Raw genomic sequence first — 21159 nt, 5'->3', positions numbered from 1 at the left:
CAAAAGTCCTTCACGTGCTCCACATACAAAGAAACCAAATATAACTGTTCCCGCCACAACAATAGTGTGATAACCATTTTCAACTGCCTCGATTACTGGTCTTTCCGTTGCTTCAATCACAAATCCTCATTTTCGATATGTATTTTCAATCAACCTAGCTTGCTCATCGACGATTTCTCTTCAATCACCTTGAGCACCTCCTCAACATAATCCAGACAAATATCTTCGATTTGTTCATCATCAAATTTAAATTATTTTTAGCCAACACTTACATTATCAGAAATTACGAAAAATAGACATTTTCAATTTTTTTTAATTGTTAAGTGTAATTTTTTATTTAGTTTTTTTGTATATATATTTTTTATTTTATTTAAAACATGTATAGTAAAAAATCACACTTGATAAAATAAATAAGAAAAAAATTAAAAAAATTATTCTTAAATTATAGGAATGTATTTCTCTTTTTTTTTTGAATAATATATTATAATTGGTGCACTAAAGTTGGATATAACAATAAAACAAGGAAAATCATAATACTATTTCTATTTTGATAATGGAATTTTTTTTACAAATTCATATAAAATATAATGCAAAAAAAAGTTACATGAGGAGTGATATTATTATTTTTTTAAAATTAATTATATTAATTATTTTTTTTAAGACAATTCAAATTTGTTCTGATCAAGAATTACTCACAATGGTAATGGTAGTAAATGATGGGTTGAATAAGGAGTCAACAGTCAGCTGTTATTTCGGTATCTACATAGAAGTAGTATACCTATAAAAATTCCAACGATCAATTCAAGTTAAGATTTGAGAAATACAAAAATTAAGATTAAAGTTTAAAAAAGATACTTAATCCTGCTCTAACATTTATAAATTTTGGTGACTAAAAAATTTGAGGAGAAGCTTTATCTAATTCTGTTGCGTTTTGTGAGATTAAGTTGTGGTGTGGTATGTTGTTTATTTCTGTTGTAGTATAACAACAATGTAGGTTAATTATATTTTTAGAAAAAATTTTAAATGTATCAAAAATATCGATATTCTAATTATTTTAACAGTTGATTTTAATTAATATATATTATATATTTTTTTATAATTTAAATTAAATATTAAAATAAAAAAATACCGATATTCCTGATACACTTAAAATTTTTCGAATCTTATAAGTAAAGGATACTAATATCTTTACAAACAATCCATCAGGTAGGCATGCCAAAGGGAATATTTTATAAACAAAATTGAAAAGCGTTATTGACTATTTTATTTCATTTAAAATTTCTACCGTCTCTTTCATCATATTTTCTTTTATTCCCAATCTAGAAGAAGGATTAAAACGCATGTAAATTATAAATCATTAATGTAATCATCGTCAATCTAGAATCAGACTAATAAATCTGTCAACCACTTATTATGACATTTCTACATATTGCATATTTCATATCATTAGGTGTGATTATTCACAATCAAATAATAAATGGTCCACATTGAAAATGTCTAAATAGTATTGGTTGCGAATAACATACGCACACGCATGACTCAAATAACGTAATTGAGGGGAGACACCTCCCAAGACCAAATAAAAGAGAATAAGTTCGAGTGATTGCTTAGTAATTATTTTCGTATGAAATTAATAATTAAAAATATTAAATAATAATTTAATTAAATATATTAAAATATTTAATAATTTTTAACTAATAATTTGATATAAATAATAAATTATCATTCTTCATTTCTTTTTAGCGGTGCTTTAATTTTCAAAAAAATATTTACATATAAAAATAAAAGATTCATAATTCTTTCGTATTAATTTAACGAAAAACTAAAAAAAATTGAAAATATATAATATAAAGAAAAATAAATAAATAAATAAATAAATAGAATAAAAATGGTGGATTATGTCTAAAATCAGTAAAATAAACACAACAATTATGTGCTTATTGGATGTACTATATTTATATAGACTATTATATTTTATTACATGAAAATCAAAGGCTAATATAAAAAAAAATATTGATGGACTCTAATAAATATATAATATCCTAATATATAAATAAATATTTTAAATAACAATACTTTAATACACAATTCTTTAAATACCAACAGAATCTTTTATTTTTAAATAATTAAATATCAAACATATAAATACAAAAAGTGAGAATATTTTTTTATTCACTAATATTAATTATTGTGCAAAATTTTTTATAATATTAAAAAATTATATTAAAATAATATTTTAAAAAGAAATATAAAAATATAAAATTATTAAAATTTTATTTCATATTACTTGACAAATAATTAGATCATTATATTCAAAATTTAATAACTAACTTGTTTTGTTAAAAATATTATTATATAATATAATTTTTATCAAAATATTTAAAAAATATAATTTATTTAAATTATTATATATAATACATGAAAATATTAACTTTTTTATTTTTTAATTAAAAAATAGAATAAATAATATAATTCTAAATACACACCTATCACATTATATATTTGCTTATATTAGTAAGACTTAAACTAATCAAACTTACGCAATTAAAAATATTAAAACTGTATACTGATGCGTATTTTCGGAAAACGAAAAACGAATTCCAAACACACAACTAACTGGCAAGTGCACCGGGTCGTATCAAGTAATAAAACTCACGGGAGTGAGGTTGATCCCACAGGGATTGAAGAATTGAGCAATTTTTGTTTAGTGGTTGATTTAGTCAAGCGAATCAAGAGTTGATTTGAGTGGTTTGTATTCGACAGAAGCTAAATTGCATGAAATTAAAAGGGAGAAGGGTAGATTGTAGAAAATTTAAGAGCAAAGAAAGTAAATAAGCTGAATCTTAAAGAACAAGTAATGTAAATTGCAGAAACTTAGATTGCAAGAAATGTAAATTGCAGAATCTTAAAGTGCAAGAAATGTAAATGGCTTGAATGGTAAAGGGAATTGGGAAGTGGATTTACAGAAATTAAACAAGGAAAAGTAAATTGCATTAATCAGACAAGTAGAAAGTGACTTGAATTGAACTGGATCTCAAACGGAAATGTAAATGAACTTGAAAAGCTTTAAACAGAGAATTTAAAATGCAAAATCCAGATCTCAGGACCCAAGAGACTAGATAACTGAGTCTAGATCTCAATGCCTTCCTAGATCCAAATGTAGAATTCAATTGCAAGAAATTTAATATCAAAACAGAAGAAAGCTTGAATGTAGATCTCAATTCTCCAATGGTGTAGTAAAAGAAACAGAAAGAGATCTCAAGGTGAGATTGAGACAGAATTTCCCCAATTCTCAACACCCAAGACTCAAGACAAGTGTAATTGAAATTGAAAACAAGAAAACTAAGAGGAAATTCTCTTCCCCCAAACTCAGAAACTCAGAATAATTCAAAACCAAAAGCTCTCCAAAAACTACTCAGCAAAACTAAAAGGAAAGCTCTCTAAGGAAAAACTTTTCGAAAACTTAAATCCTAAGCTATTTATACACGTTCTTCAAATGGTCTTCAAGCCTTGAATTGGGCCTTTGTTCTTGATGGAATTGGGTTGATAAAGGCCTTGGTTGATTGCTCTTGGAGTTGGAGAAAGATCCATTGTGAACCGGGTTGAAATCATAAAAGTTTGAGTAAAAGTTTGAGTAAAAGTTTGAGGCAAACTTTTACTCAAACTTTTTATACCAGATTGCTTAAGCTTGCTGCTACCAACGTTTGAGCCAAAGTTTGAGGTCAAACTTTTGCTCAAACGTTGGCCCCCTTGTAAATGTGTGTGGCGCCAACGTTTGCCAAAAAGCTTGAGGCAAACGTTGGCGCAAACTTTTCTCCTCCAGGGTGTGCAAGTGTGGCGCCAACGTTTGCCAAAAAGTTTGAGGCAAACATTGGCGCAAGCTTTTCTCCTCCAGGGTGTTGGTTTTGTGATGCCAACGTTTGCCAAAAAGTTTGAGGCAAACGTTGGCTCAAGCTTTTCTCCCAAAAGTTTGAGCTAAAGTTTGAGGCACTAAAAGTTTGAGCTAAAGTTTGAGGCAAACTTTGGCTCAAACTTTTTGTTCTCTCTTGCTCCTAGCCATTCCTTCTTCCTTCAACCTTCTTCAAAACTCTTTCCACCTATCATCAATCAATCAAAACAATCAAAGCTATGCCCCAAATCATGAGATTGTGTTTCTTTCATAATATATGACAATTATAGCATAAAATCTCATGAAAGTGCATGAATTCATACATGGTTGATTGAATCAAAGGAAACATGGAAATCTACCCAATTGGCTTGCTTATGGCTTAAGAAAGTGCATAAAATCAATTGAAAACAAAAGAAAAAGGCTAGTGAAACTAGGCTAAGATGACTTGTCATCATATACAAAGTCTATTGGAGAAATATAATCACATAAATATACTGTTTCTTTTTATACTTTTCTCAAAAAAAAATATATACTATATACTATCTAAATTAAAATGTAGACTAGTTATTATATGTAATTATACCTATATATATTTGTCTAAAAAAATTGAAAAAAATAAATTATATTATTTATTTAATTTTTTAAAAAAATTTTAAAAAAAAATAAAAAATTAATATTTTCATATATTGTATATAATTTTTTAAATAAATTTTATTTTTACAAATATTTTAATAAAAAATTATATTATATAGTAATATATTTAACAAATGAATTATTTAATAAATTCTAAATATAATAATCTAATTATTTGTCAAGTAACATAAAATAAATTTTAATTATTTTATATGTTTATGTTATAGTTTAAGATACCATTTTAATATAATTTTTTAATATTATAAAAATTTTTTGCATAATAATTAATATTAATAAATAAAAAATATTTATATTTTTTGTATTTATCTATTTTATATTTTTTAAAACAAAAAACTTTCAGCTTTATATAACGAAATAGGTGATAATCTTCATAATATATATATATATATATATATATATATATATATATATATATATATTAAGTTTTTTATATATTAAATAATTATAATAATATAATAACATTAAAATAAGATAAGATATTAAATTTGTTATACTAAAACTAAAAAATTATATATTTTACTTCCAAAATATATTTTTAGTAAATTATATATGATGAAAAATATTTTGTGAAAGATATTTGTACACCAATTATATATATATATATAAAATAATAAAAAATAAAAAATAATCTTATTATAAATATATAATTATAAATATTATATATATAAAACTATAAATATTAAATTTAAAAAATAATTTTAAATTATTATCTATTTAATATTATCACAAAATAAATATAAATAAGAAAGACTATAAGAGAGAATCATAAGGTGACATATATATTAAAAAATCTAAAGAATAAAAGAATATATATCAATCCTATATTAGTCATTATTATTATTACGTACACACATATGATACATATACATAGTTGATACATATTATTTGTTCAGTTTTTCCAAAAAAATTAAAAAAATATTTTATATATAAAATTATAAATAAATTATATTTTGACAAATATTTGATAAAAAACTATATTATATAATAATATTTTTAACAAAAGTATTTAGTTAATAAGTATTGAATATAATAACTTAATTATTTATCAAGTAATATAAAATAAAATTTAATTCTTTTATATTTTTATGTTGTAGTTTTAATATTATTTTAATATAAATTTTTAATATTATAGAAAGTTTTTTGTATAATAATTAATTTTAATGAATAAAAGATATTTATATTTTTTGTATTTATATATTTTATATTTTTAATTACGTAAATTTGATTAGTTTAGTTCTTACTAATATAAGTAAATATATAATATGATAGATATATATTTATAATTATATTATTTATTCTGTTTTTTTAAAAATTGAAAAAAAAAGTTAATACTTTTATATATTATATATCATATTTTAAATAAATTATATTTTTAAAATATTTTGATGAAAAATTATATTATATAATAATATCTTTAACCAAAATAGTTAATTAATAAATTTTGAATATAATAATCTAATTATTGGTCAAGTAATATAAAATAAAATTTTAATTATTTTATATTTTTATTTTTTTCTAAAGTTAGAAGTGAGCAGGGACGGTTCTATGTACAGTGGTGTGGGGGCAAGCGCCCCCACTACGATTTGAAATTTTTTTGAGTACTATATGATAATAATATTTATTTGCCCCATTAGATTATTAAATTTGACTCCACAATAATTTTTTACTCAACTTTTGGTACTTAATCGTCAATTTAAAAACATTATATTAGAAATTCGTTAGAATGATCAATTCTCAAATTTAAACGAAATTAGTGTTCTTTTTTAAAAATCAACTCAAAAGAATATTATTTATCTTCTTTTTAAATTAGTTTTAATTTTTGCATAGCAACTATATTAATTGAAAAAACTTTTTTAACTATAAATAACAATAAGAGTCGACTTCTAATTGCGTTGGGAAGTGAATTTCTAAATAATTATTTAGTAATATATATAAAAAGAGAGAAATTTTGATGGTAGTGTTAAGAGAAAAATTATTTAATTTTTTAAAATATAAAACCTAAAACAATAGAATTTTAAATTATATATTATTATTTAAATTACTATTTTAGTATTGTAATTTATATATTAGATATTTTGAAAGCTAATCATATTTTACAATAATAAAATATAATCATATTAATAATCATGTTATATGTACATAAAAAATAATTATTTGTATAAAATATATATTAAAATATAAAATACATATTAAAAATAAATTAAATAATATATATATATTTATACACATATATATAATGGTTAATAGATAATTTAATATTTAATTTTTTATATACGCATATTATTTTTATTATAAAAATTATTATGATGTTATATAAATTTTGCCCCCACTACCAAAATTTTCTGGATCCGTCGTCACTGGAAGTGAGATTCGAACCAAGACCTCTAAATGAGAATGAAAAAACTATGTTATTTAAGTATAATAGGCTTTGGTCTTTTTACCTAATTGAAGTCTTACAAGTTAAAAAAAAAATCTAATATATTGGACTATAATAGGCTTTGATAATTAATTAGCTTTTGACAGTAATTTAATTTAATGTTATTTTAAGCTTTATTAATTTTTTTAGATAAAAAAATTAAAATATTCAATAAATATTGGTGTTATAATATTCAAAGTTTTGATCTTTTAAGTTCTAAACTAAATTATAAACAATTATAATTTCATGTGTTATCTTTGAAAAATTAGATAATTTAATTTAATATTATTTTATATTTTTTTAGTTTCTTAATTAAATTTATTTATTTATTTTAATGAATTCGTGTGTATATGATTTTAAATTATGTCTGGTTACATTGAGATATGATTATAGATTTATGGTACGGTAGAACAATTAGAATTGAGGTGTAAATTTAGTACGTTACAATTTAAAATATTATTTTAATATAATTTTTAATATTATAAAAATTTTATGCATAATAATTAATTTTAATAAATAAAAAATATTTATATATTTTGTATTTATATATTTTATATTTAATTATTTAAGAATAAAAAATTTTGTTGTCATTTAAAGTATTATGTATTAAAGTATTGTTATTTAAAATATTTATTTATATATTAGGATATTTTTTATTTATTAGAGTCCATCAATATTCTTTTTTTTATATTGATCTTTAATTTTTATCAAATAAAATCTAATAATTTATATAAATGTGACACATCTAATAAATACATAATTATTGTGTTTATTTTAAGAGATATTCTACTATACAGATTAAAATTATATAAAGAGAAGATATAAATTTAGAGAAGATATTCTATTATACGAATTTGGATCCTCTAAAGTTTGAATTTCATTTTAAAGAGTAAAGTGTGATCTCTCACCATTGATTTTATAGATGGGACCAATAATAAATATGAGAGAGAAACTATTTAAGGGTAGAAGATGACACTTTATTTTCTAAAATGAAATTTAAACTTTAGAGGATCAAAATCCCTACTATACAAATTAAAATTATATAAAAAGAAAATATAAATTTTTTTATAATTATTTTTATTATTTTATTACTATTCAAAATAAGAGCCCTAACTTTTTTAATCTCTCTTTTAACCTATAAAAAAAATCTCTAAACTTACAGCGTTACTGTATAATTTACCCATTTTAGACATACTCAAAATTGTGATTCATACAAGATGAAGCTTTTGAAACAAAAGAATTTCGGTCGCAAATCTGTCAAACACGTGTCAGAGAACAGTGTGATCCCTACCAAGTACCAACACCGTGTCAACAAAAAGTTCCACGAATGGGACCCACGCAGTAGAATGGACCTTCTTTTCTTTGCACTCCATTGTCGCAGGTCACATGCATTGCAAGCGCGTCATAAAAGCATGTAGGAGGGACCTGTCCGATGTGGCAGCAAGAGGAATTAACCTGTCGTCAGCCGTTAAGGATGCAGGCGAGGACGGCTTGGGAAAAGACAAACGGCCGTTGGGTCATGAGAAGGAGCGCATTTTTGAAGCGGAAAAAGATGTGGCGGGAAGAGACGCTGTTCGCGCCAAAAAATGGGACGGTGGTGGTTACTTGACCCCACTTATTATCCGCATAGATATTGTGGAGGCTAAAAAGGAATTCATGGGTCCCCCTACTCCCTATTGTTCCAAAACTGAAATAATAAATAGGGCATTGAATTTAGGGCAAAAAACCAATATATACCAAGGAGAGCTCAAAATTACCAATATCAGCCAAACCAGAAATTCATACCTGAATCAATCAGGACGAATTATTATATAATTCGAATCAATAAGATTCGAATTATACTCTCAAGTAATTCGAATTGATATAATTCGAATTATCTCCATGCAACATATGAACGTAATTCGAATCAATATGATTCGAATTATACTCATCCAAGAAATCATGTAATTCGAATCAATACGTTTCGAATTGACATAAGCTATTTCGAATTCAATTAATTCGAATTACTAGGAGAAGTTTATGTTAGAGAGGTTCGAATCTAGTTGATTCGAATTAGGGCTAGAAACTATTTCCATAGTAATTCGAATCAAGTTGATTCGAATTACAACTGTTTCGGCTATAAAAGGAGTTCGAAGCAAGTTCATTCGAATCAGTTTGTCGTTCTGTAACCCCACCAAATCCCAGAGAAAACGACCAACCTTTCGTACGAGTAAGAGGAGATCGCCTTTTTTTGTGGATGGGGGACGATCCGGGAAGGCTTTATCGTTTGGATGGAGTTGCGCATATCGCCGGTGTCATCAACGACGAGGTTAGTGGTTTATGAAAGCGTTTTATGATAACGGTATTTGTTAATGGTTTTTGATGATGGTTTATGTTACTGTTAGTGGTTTAGGATAGTGGTTTAGGAGAGTGGTGCATGCTAGTGGTTTATTGTTAATGGTTTTTTAAAGCGGTTTATATTAGTGTTAGCGGTTTAAGCAAGCGGTTTAGGCCATTGGTTTTTGTTAGTGGTATTTGAAATTGGTTTTTTTAAGCGGTTTGTGCTAATTGTTTTGGATAGTGGTTTTAGTGATGGTTAGCGGTTTAGGGGGTGGTTTGAGTTGGTGGTGTATGGTAGTGGGTTTTTTTAATGGTTTTTTATAGCGGTTTATTTTACTGTTAGCAGTTTAGGCAAGCGGTTTAGGCCAGTGGTTTTTGTTAGTGGTATTTGAAATTGGTTTTTTTAAGCGGTTTGTGCTAATTGTTTTGGATAGTGGTTTTTGTGATGGTTAGCGGTTTAGGGGGTGGTGTGAGTTGGTGGTGTATGGTAGAGGGTTTTCTTAATGATTTTTTATAGCGGTTTATTTTAGTCTTAGCGGTTTAACTAAGCGGTTTAGCGGTTTAGTGGTTAACGGTAGCGGTTTATGATAAATGTGATCATGCATCTGTTTTTGTTAATGGTATTTGCACTAGGTTTGAGTGAGCGGTTTCTGTATAAAATGTTGGTCGTTTGTTTCATTTATCTTTTACACATGACGATTTATTTTCTGCTTCCTTATGAAAGATATTGTATATGTTAGTGGGTTGTGCATCTCTTCTAATTACGCGGTTTATGTACTGGCCAGCCTCGTCGTTGCATATCCAGCGTTAGGCGGCAGCAGGGGATGCGTCTTGATGAGAGGTACGTTCCGTACCTGCAGATGGCCGGATTGTACCATCTTGCGAGACTGAATGACAGATGGTTCCGACTAGACGAGCCCCTAGTCAGCGCATTCGTCGAGAGGTGGCGGCCTGAGACGCACACCTTCCACATGCCGTTCGGAGAGTGCACCATCACTCTTCAGGACGTCGCATACCAGCTGGGGTTGCCAGTGGACGGAGATTACGTTAGTGGTTGCCTGACAGACTTCCACCTTTACATTGAGGGTGGGAGACCTGCTTGGCAGTGGTTCCATGAGTTGCTCGGTGTTTTACCTCCCGAGAACCAGGTGCAGAAATTCGCAGTCAACTGCACCTGGTTTCAGGAGACATTTGCAGAGTGTCCAGACGGGGCTGATGAGGAGACAGTTAGGCGCTTTGTCCGGGCCTATATCATGATGTTATTGGGCACGCAGCTGTTTGCCGACAAGTCCGGCAACCGTATACACATCAGATGGCTACCTTATGTTGCTCGGCTTGAGGAGATGGGTCGCTACAGTTGGGGGTCGGCGGCACTTGCATGGTTGTACAGGTGCATGTGCCGAGTCGCCAACAGACATGTGGTGAAGTTAGCTGGCCCTTTACAGTTACTACAGTCTTGGATATTCTGGAGGTTTCCCACTCTTAGACCATCTGGGTATGATGAGATTAGCTGGCCCCTTGCCTCGAGGTACCGTTATTGTTTTGTATTATATATGCTTCTCGTATTTATTTTCGATTATGAAACCAATTTTAATGTTTCTCCTACGTAGATGGTCTGGTTACAATCCTGGGATTAGCAACAAGGGACCTCGGGTACAGATGGCTCGCCTGAAGATCGACTTGTTACAGCCTCGGCAGGTAAGTACGCAGAGCATGTGTATTTCAAGTCATTGTTTCAGTTTATATTGTCCAACCCTTTTAAATTTTATTTTTCCAGTTCATATGGATGCCTTATAGCGCACTAGACGTCATCCAGGTTGTACATCCGGAGGTCTTGGAGCCTCGGCATACGATGTTATGGCGCTGCAGGACGTCCCTGATTTACTTTGCGGTTGTGGAGTGGCATCAGGTTGATAGAGTTTTACCTCAGTTTGGTGGCGTTCAGCCCATACCGTCTCCCGCCTTGAACATCGACTTCTTGATGTCGAAGGATGGGAGAGGAGGTGACCGTTGGTTCCCGGCACAGTACGCTGACTGGCACGATCACTGGCAGGAGCGTGCGGAGCACATTCTACAGTTTGACATCGTCCCCGATCCCGGTCCGTCACACGATTTCTTGACATGGTGGTATCAGCACGGAAAGAGGTTTCTGTCGCCGGAGATGTTATTGGGGGATCCGAGAGGTATTCCTATTCCAGATGAGGCTACGCAGAGGGGTGCTGGTCGACTTCCAGATATGGACCGGGTCGAGGACGTTCCCGACAGACGTCGTATTGAGCGGAGAGCTCGAGTTGGGACACGTCGTAGCCAGCGGGAGTGGATCGGGGCGGATCTTGCTATGGATGACGTCGAACCCCCAGTTAGGGGTGGCGGGAGAGTTCGTGGTCGTGGAGGCAGGAGGAGAGTGGGTGCTGCTAGAGAGGGTGCCCAGATGCCTATGGGAGGTGATGTTGCGGGGGTTGATAGGGCCCATCGGGGCGGGCATGAGGGTGGGTCGCGTGGATCTGGCATGGGAGATCCGACGACTCACACTGATGCTGGGCTTGGTGGTGGAGGTCTTGGAGATTACTTCGTAGGTGTTCCCGGTGATGATCATACCCTCCAGGAGAGTACTCCATGGGTGAGTCCGAGCTCGATGTTTGGAGACTTGCTTGCTAGTGATGGCATTGTGGCCGAGTTTGGTGGACCGCATTTCCTTGATGATATCCGGACTATCATGCAGGAGGATGAGGCTGCAGCCGGACGGGTTCAGACGACAGGGACACAGGCACCCCTGGATGTAGATCTGAACGAGCCTGCCACGATAGCTCCCCCGCATCCTTTTGCCATGGGAGGGACCCCACCATCTGCCCAGACTATTGGGTCACATTCAGTTGCCGGCCCGTCATCATCTAGACCCGTGCATGCTGCGCGTGTGACCCCGAGACAGCCAGTTCCGGATGACAGCGACGAGTCTATTGAGGATGAGGAGCCACTTATACGGAGGAGTTTCCGGACACGGGTGCCACGCCGTTGCGGCACTGGATCGCACCTATTTAGATGATTTATGGATAGTGGTGTATGTCATGTTGTTATATTTATATTGTCTACCTTATTGGTTGGTTATCATTGTTATGGTATGTACGTTGTAGTTATGTTATTTGATGTTATGGTATGTACTTTGTTGTTTTGTTATGTCATTTACTATGATGTATTCCACTTTTCTGTTATGGTATATAGTTTCATGTTATGTTATTCATTATGATTCATCCCTCGCGGTAATGTTGTTTGTTTTAGAAACTAATTTCAATCACTTAAAACATAGTCAGCAGAAAAATTTGGTCCGAATAACAAGTTTCATTACTAATAGGAAACAACTTAGTACAAAGGAGCACAATGGTTGCTAACTTACATAGAAGACAAGTGCTAATACATTAAGAAATCTCCTATTGATTTCCAGCAGGTCCGCTGGGGCCTGCGCCTTGTGGACAACTACGCCTGGTGTGACCTGGCTGCCTGCAGAGGCCACATCTCTTTGGCCGGTTCGGATCTGCTTCATCCATGTTGGTGCGGATTCTTGTGGATCTAGGACGACCCTCCCTCGCACGCCTCATATTCGGATCCGGTATAACGGTTGGCCCTGCATAAGGTGGCCAGAAACCCTCTGGAATGGGAGGTGTAAATCCCATCTGATAGACACCAAAAACGGAACTCAGGCGATAGACCTCGTGGACGTGGGGCTGCCATGTAAGTCGTGAATAAGCACAACATGCCAGTGCGTGTGGACAGGGAAAATGAAGTGCTTGGAAGTATCCACAATCACAAGTCTTAGAACCTAACGAGACCCTGTACGTACCAAGGGAGAATGAACCTGTCGGAGTCGTCTCAGCAACGGTGTATTCCGAGTTATCCCTGTCGTAAACAGTCACCGTGAAGCACCTGGCTGTCTTCAGGTTGGCCTCGATACACTTTACTAGGTATTGACTGAATTGTTGTCCAGTACCCATCTGAGCCTCGGCCTCCCTTCCCTTACGGACAAATAGCTCAGCTAGCCTTCCGTATGTGGCCTTCACCAGCGAGCAAACAGGGAGGTTTCTTACCCCCTTCAGGATTGAGTTGACACATTCAGAAATATTGGTTGTCATGTGCCCGAATCTCCGACCCGCATCACAGTACTGTGTCCACAACGAATACTCGATTCGGTTCGCCCAGTCACACATTGCCGGATTCTCAGAGCGCAGAATGTCAAACCAGTAGTCGAACTCCACTTCAGTCTTCGCATATGCGGCGTTAACAAGAAGCCTCCGCGCATCTTTTCCCTTGAACGTCAATGCAAAGTTCGATGCAACGTGTCGAATGCAGAACGCCCGGTACGCAGCTGGGGGTAGCCATCCCCCATCCGGAGCCTCGAGTGCTGCCTTGATGCCATTATGCCTATCTGAAATAACTAACAGACCCGGCTGAGGTGTCACGTGCTCACGGAGGTGGGAAAGAAAGAAAGACCATGACTCAGCATTCTCACCCTCGACTAGTGCAAATGCCACGGGGAGGATGTTCGAGTTTCCGTCCTGTGCAATGGCGACTAGCAGTGTTCCCCCATATTTCCCATATAGATGGGTCCCATCAATACTCACCAGAGGCTTGCAATGACGGAATGCCTGGATACAAGGGGGGAAAGTCCAGAACAGCCTATGAAAATAAACTTGAGACTCGTCAACCTGTCCCCCAACTCGAACAGGGCAAGTCCTGAGGACGGCTACAGTGCCAGGCATCGTCAGCTGAACTCCTAAAACCCACCTTGGCAGCTCGTTGTACGACTCGTCCCAGTCCCCATATATGACGGCAACGGCCTTCTGCTTCGCCATCCATACCCTCCTGTACGTTGGCCTGAACCCAAATTGTGCGGCCGTGGCATTTTGAAGGACCTTGATGTTCACAGCTGCATCAGCCCTAACCATCGGCATAATGAAGGTGGATATCACATGGTAGTCCAGACTCCTATGGTCGCTGGAGATGGAGCTGGCGAGACATGTATGCGGACCGTTGTATCGCTTCACTTCCCAGATACCCTTCCGCTGTCGGAGACTCATCCGAATGAGCCATGTGCACCCATTCCCAAACTCAGAACACTTTCCCACATACCTCCGATAGTCAGACTCAACGACCTTGTACTGGACCCCTCGGCGGATACTGTACGTCTTCACATTGAACAGCGCCTCATCTTTATCCTGAAATTGTTGGCCAACCTGAAACTCGTTCACACCGGCAGACCCCTCGGTATCTCTACCGCCAAATCCTGAGGGCAGCAGAGCATTTTCATCCTGCCGCATAGCATCCAGGTCCAACGAGGAAAAATGGGGTGGATACTGCTGTGTGCCAGAACTAGATCCACCTGTAGCCCTTCTCGGAACAGTAGTTCCAACATCATCGCCGCTTTCATCAGCGATCAAATCCGGCTCCACGTCATCGTCATCTGGATCCTCAAACAAACCATCACCAACACCAGCCGGTGTGGGACAATGCTCCTCGGTGGGAATATGTTCCCCATGCCGAACCTCATCTCCAACATTCCCGCCCAGATCTACGGCAAACGAAGGGGACGCAACAGGCTGCATCGGTGGCTCATACACAGGAGCAGAGGACGAAGCAACAGCAGGTCTCGAGCTCGACCCGGCAACTGCGGCTATAGTATTCGCATTCCGGTTTGAACCACCCGAGCTAGATACCACATCAACCAACTTAGCCAACAACTCCGGTGTCCTTACCTCGGGATACTGCCTACGACAAAGAAACATAACCTGCAAGTCCTCGTTACTGCCGATTGTGGAACAATCAAACTTCACGGTGTCATGGAGCACCGCTGTTGGAATGCGGTAGAAAAACTTCTTGACCCTTTTAACTCCTTCGAGACCAAGCTTATCCAGCACACAGCTAACAAGAGCATCGTAGGTGGTTGTTGGCGTCACGATAATACATAGTGGATCCTTATCAGTGAACTTCACGCCGGATCGAGTTTTTCTCTTAATCGACCCTCTATAATGTACCAACACTAGGAAACTCTCCTCACTAGCCATCTCCCCACTTTGTTCACAGCATCATGAGTTCACAGCATATATATATAGCCCTGGTTCGTGCTATATATATATAATTCGAAACAAGTTGTTTCGATTTATCACAACCTAACATAGTAATTCGAACTAACTAAACTCGAATTCTTAAGTTATAATTCGAAACAAGTTGTTTCGAATTATGTTAAAACACAAAATAACCTAGTAATTCGAATTAATAAGATTCGAATTCTACATATATATATCGAAACAAGTTGTTTCGAATTACCTATATATTCTTACGTTCATAGTAATTCGAATCATATTGATTCGAATTACCTTAAGTCATTGCATGTACACAATTCGAATTAAATCAATTCGAATTACTTGATATCATAATTCGAATCTTATTGATTCGAATTACATAATAATTGGTCCTGGTGGATACAGGTGAAGATTTTTGATTTGGCGGATTTAGGTAATTTCAAATGCTCCTTGGTTTATTTGGGTTTTTTGCCCTTGAATTTATATGCAATTTCTTTTAAAAAAATTTAGTTATTTTCTTTCAAGTGAAAAGAGACCGATTAACTGATATAAATAATTTTGAATGTTAGGTTAAGGGCCTAATTACTAGCTACTACAAGTAGTCCAACTCCAACTTTTTTATTTAATATTCATTGATCCGCCATTTAAAAGTTACATTGTACTAACGAACCAATCAGTTTAAATAAGTAAGATTTGATACGTCCTTCATATTTTTATTGCCCTTAGCCCCTTATGGTTTTCATTTTGATTAGGATATAATTAATAACAGTAAAACATAGATCGACTCTACCGAATTAAACATAAAATAGACTCCAAAACTTGACATAAAAAGAATAAAGAGACAACAATGTGGGTGAAGAGAATAGAGTGTGGTTGCTTGCTGGGGCTAAATTAAAAGCCAAAATGAGTGAATTCGAGAATGGTAGCCAGCCACAACGTGGGTAGCGTCTTTTGACAGGGGCGAAAGGGCAGTGTACTAGAGAAGATAGAGCGAGAAGCCTTCAAGAGTTCGCGTAATTAGAAGTGTGAACCAAAAATGAGTGGTGCCACGTCATTGACAACTCAGAGCGAGGACCTCATGAGGGCCCACCAATTATTTTTCTCAAAAAGAAAATTAGTATTTTCGTAAATCCCGCCAATTTTATTGCGAGTCAGAACCTTTTTGACCGTTAAGACTTCGGAGCGGTGGATGGCGCCAAATTCGAAGTTAGCGTGGTTGCGTCGTTAGTTTGAAAACTTGGATCGATGCAACGGCGCCGCTTGTGTTGGAGGCAGGTTTTCTTCTTCTCTCGACGTGCATGAATGAATAAGAATAGGTATTGAATCAAAAGAACGTGGTTACCATTACGATTATGTGGAATTGTGGATGGAAATTGGAAAGCACGAATCTTGGCTTGAATTTTGGCATCATTTTTTTGGTTTTCAACTTTCTCGCTTCCATGCAGGCCACATTCCCTGATTTGACCGCTTTGAGAAAAATATTCCTTACGCAATTTCTCGTGTCTCGCTCCCAAGTCCCACCCCATCAGCTTCACTCCTTCACAATTCATTGTATATATATCTTTTTCTTTTATGGTTAGGTAGCAAGCTAAGGGAAAGAACATGCACCTATTGGTATCATTGACCTTGGCATTAACTACTCCTTTATCTTATCTTTTCTAATTATCCTTGTGAATTTAGTTACCATTCACTAGTAGATTACTATAAATTGAAATTTTTATCATTTATTATGCCAACTTTCACTGATGTTAACCCACTGTATAAGTTAAATCTTTAATGATTAAAACTATAATAATATTAGGTACATAAAAATCAGTTATTAAATTAGTTATTTTTATAAAATACATATTTATATTAAAATATGAAATAAATATTAAAAATAAATTATACAGTTACATAAATATATAATAACTACTATAATAATAATTAATGTGCATATAATATTTTTGTTAAAAGTATTAATATATTTGAATGTATATTATTTTGAACAATGGTTTTTTTAATTAGTATCCTTAAAAGGTTTGTAACAAAAGCTCTTAATAAAATAGAAGATCCTGTAGTAAAGTTATGTTTAGATGTGTACATAAAAAACATCTATTTGTATAAAAAAAATTATCTACTAAAATAGTTATTCTTAAAAAAATGAGGAGTGCTACACATACAAGTTATTTGGTTTACAAGTCATACAAGTTGAGAGAAACTTAATAAAAAGTACACTAACCCATATACGATTTCTATGGCGTACTTCGCGTTCCTCCTTCTCCTCCTCCTCTTCCTTCTTCTTTTCTTTCTTCTTCTCCTACTTTTCTTCTTTTTCCTCCATGAAAACGAGTTTCTTGCCAAATTTGATCTCATTCGTGCGTTTTCTCTTTGTCTTTTCATTCGTTGTTTTATCTGTGTTTATCACTGGTATTCTTGCTTCGTTTTTTTTTTCGATTTTCATGATTTCTGAAATCAAGCTTTGAAATCGTTTTGAAGATAATGGAACTTCAGAAATACACCCAAACAATTACAGAAATACACCCAAACGGTTACAGAAATACACCCAAACGGTTATAGGAATTCACCCAAATGATTATAGAAATACACCCAAAGGATTACAGAAATACACCCAAAAAATTTAAAAAATACACCCAAAATTCGTTGAAGTACACCTTATGCATAATTCAGAATTCTTCCTCTTTCTCCTCCTCATCTTTTGTTGTTTCTTCTTCTTCATTTTCTTATTTCATATTCTCATAATTCTTTTTGGAAGGAAAAAATCAAACAAAGAACAAAAAATACATAATGTTGCAAAATCAAAAGAAGAAAGAGGAGAAACACGATGATGAAGATGAAACACTTCAAAAACGAAGAATCACGAAAAAAGAAGAAGAAGAAGAAGAAAAAGAGGAGGCATGAAAAAAGAAAAAAAAAAAAGAAATAAATGACTTGTATGGAAACGCTTGAATGTGAAGAATTTCTCTAAAAGAATATAAATATATATTAACAATAAATTAAATAACATATATTATTTAAACACATGGTGAATAGCTTGGTAGATGATTTAATTTTAGGATGCACGTAATATTTTTTATTAGAAAATACATGAATTTTAAATATTATGCAGTTATATATTCATTCTTATTTTTGTGATTGACATTTTTTTATATAAAAACATATATATATATATATATATATATAAAGAGAGCGACAATGTCATTTTTTAATTTGATAATATCAAATTTTCATAATGTGATTTTTTTGTAATTATCCTCCATTATTTTTGTTATTCGATTTTTTTTAATGACGAAAAAAGACTCATAAAAATTGAAAGTAATTGAGAAATAATAAATAATAAAAGGTGATATTATTAATTAAAAACTTGAAAAATCTTTTCCATAAAATAAGAGATATCGGATTACTGTTTGCAAAAAATTGAGGTAAATCACACAAACAAATTAAATAGGAATCAATTTGATTATGCATTGTGTCATTGCCTCTTTCACTACAAGAAAATCAGTTTTATGCCACGCTTTTAAAGTGTGTCGAAAAGTGCAAAAAATCATGCCAATAGATTTTCGCCATACTTTCTGAGCTATCGGCATGTTTTTGTGGATCTATTGACATACTTTCTTTTTTGTCACGCTTTTCGCTATTATCACGCTTTAAAAGCAATGTAAAATCCCTACGATACCCCTTGTTCCTCTTTTTTTTCAAACCAAACCCTAACCCTCTTCTAACACACTCACCTCTCACTACCGCACACACACTCACTCCCCTCACACCCTCTTCCTCACAGCACACACACAGACTTGAAGGAAAAAGAAAGAAAGAAAGAAAAGGGAAAGAGAGAAGAGGGGAGACCGTGAGAAGAGAAGGGAGGAGGAAGGAGAGAGCTGTCCACGCCGAGCCACCATGCGAGGAGAGAGAGAGCCGTGCCTCGTCATCGCTGGCCTGGAGCTCGCCCTTCGTGTCCCGTCGCGTCGCCGCCAGCCACGTCCAGCTCGCCGCCGTCGCATCGCCATCAGAGGCCAGAACTGAGTGAGATGCCTCTGAGAGAGGGGACGAGCGCGAGAGAAGAGACGAGGAAGAAGGACTGCCGCCGTTCTGCTTCGCTACCGTCAAACTGCTACAGCTGCCGCGCCTTGTCTCCATCGCCGCTGAGCCTCAACAGCCGCCATGCCAAGTCGCCGTCACTGAGGAGAGCACGAGGAGAGAGAAGGGAGAGACTTCGCGAAAGGGGAAGGAGAATATAACAGAACTCGTCGCCGGGAAGAGGGGTAACGGTGGTGTGTTGCCGCTGCTGCTGCCGTTGCTGGGGAAGGAGGTCACATTCGAGCTGCGGCCGCCGTCAGAGCCATTCCTTGCTGGCGCCGTTGCTGGTCCTATGCTTCCGGTTTAAGCATCTTATCGGAGCTAAGGTTGCCATCACCGTTGTGGTTTCTGGAAAAACGCCGCCGAATAGTGCCTTTGTTTTGGTTTAGGTCTTTTCCTTAAACTTGCATCGTTTCCACTTTTGCTCTGCTACTATTCCATTTATGCTACCTTGTTTCCATTCTATTTCAGCCGCTATAGCTGTGACTATTACAAAGTTGTTGCTGCGGGATTAGTTGGAGTTGTTGCTACTGCCTCGGTCTAGATTCTACGTCCTTTCGATCCATTCTATTCCAACCATCTTCACCCTTTTAATTTGCCACTCCGGTTTCAGTTTCTTCGGTCTCCTGGGACCAAGTTGTGAGTAGGCTTTACATTTATAATTGTTTGGCTTTACGTCTATAATTATTTGGATATATGGTGTTTGAACTTAGTTATACTTATAAAGATTATTATCAAATGATTTTAAAATTAGTTTTACTAATTGATTTATTAGAACTAAATGCTTATCCTTGTTAAACTCATTTTAATATGCACATGAGACTATATATTTTTATGAGATTATATGTATGTTGAAGAAGTTTTATATTGTTTTAAAGTACTTGATTTTATTCGAATATGTATTTTTGAAGTATTGAAATTTTGTTGGTACTCACTTGTTTTGGAATTGTGAAATATTTTGAAATGCCTTAAGATTGAGAAAATATGATTGAATATGATTTGGATGAAAAAAATATTATCTGATTTGATTTGATTCGATACCTTATATATTTGTAAGATCAAAGATTTGTTGTGTTTGAAATTATATGTTTTGAATTGGTTTGGGAGGCTCGTATGAGAAAACCGTAGTTAACGGCGGTTATGACGTTAACCTAGATGCATCTGGCTCAGACCTCAGCTAGCAGGGGCGTTGCTAGCCTAACGTGTAGGCCACACGTTAGATCTGTTATTCCGTACGGACACACTAGAGGAAATGGCTACCCATAGAGGTGGAGCCGCCTAAGTGTGGACTTTTGATTTGATTTCTGTATGAGAACTCCCTTATTGATTCACTTATTATTATGAATTATTATTTTCTAATTAACATTATTTTTGATATAATGTTTATATATGGTCTCATGTCGATTATAGATGTATTGTCTGGTCACTGGGTTGCAAAACTCATTCCGTTTTTCTAAAAATGATTTTCAGGAACAAATACTTGAATGTGTGAGCCTTCTATTCAAGAGTAATGATCTGCAATTGGTACTTCATTTTTGTTGAGTTCTTAGACGTCATATGCTCCATATATCACAGGCAGGATCCATCCATATCTAATTGTTTTACCTTTTATTAAAAATATGAAATTATTCGTTTTAGAAACTGTAAATTTCTTTAAAATATTTGTAACTTTCTTATTTGATTTATATTTGAGTTTGATAGGCTTGCTAGGAAACCGTTTCCCTGAGCGCCGG

General features: G+C 34.1%; 2 protein-coding genes across 2 annotated transcripts; both read right to left on the bottom strand.

The window, feature by feature from the left end:
- Nucleotides 1–12703: 12703 nt before the first annotated feature.
- On the bottom strand, nucleotides 12704–14215 carry LOC148576689 (uncharacterized). The gene has a single exon (XM_088502772.1). It carries the CDS (start codon nucleotides 14213–14215, stop codon nucleotides 12704–12706), a length of 1512 nt encoding a protein of 503 aa, XP_088358898.1.
- A 95-nt stretch (nucleotides 14216–14310) lies between these two features.
- Nucleotides 14311–15331, bottom strand: LOC148576688 (uncharacterized). The gene is made up of 2 exons (XM_088502771.1): nucleotides 14400–15331; nucleotides 14311–14332 (listed from the first exon to the last, which is right to left on the bottom strand). Exons 1-2 carry the CDS (start codon nucleotides 15329–15331, stop codon nucleotides 14311–14313), a joined length of 954 nt encoding a protein of 317 aa, XP_088358897.1.
- Between the last annotated feature and the right edge of the window lie 5828 nt (nucleotides 15332–21159).

The sequence above is a fragment of the Arachis ipaensis genome, chromosome B1 (assembly GCF_059453495.1).
Source record: "Arachis ipaensis isolate K30076 ecotype BB chromosome B1, ASM5945349v1, whole genome shotgun sequence".
Classification (NCBI taxonomy): Eukaryota; Viridiplantae; Streptophyta; class Magnoliopsida; order Fabales; family Fabaceae; genus Arachis; species Arachis ipaensis.
This window is presented reverse-complemented; position numbering and strand designations above follow the sequence as displayed.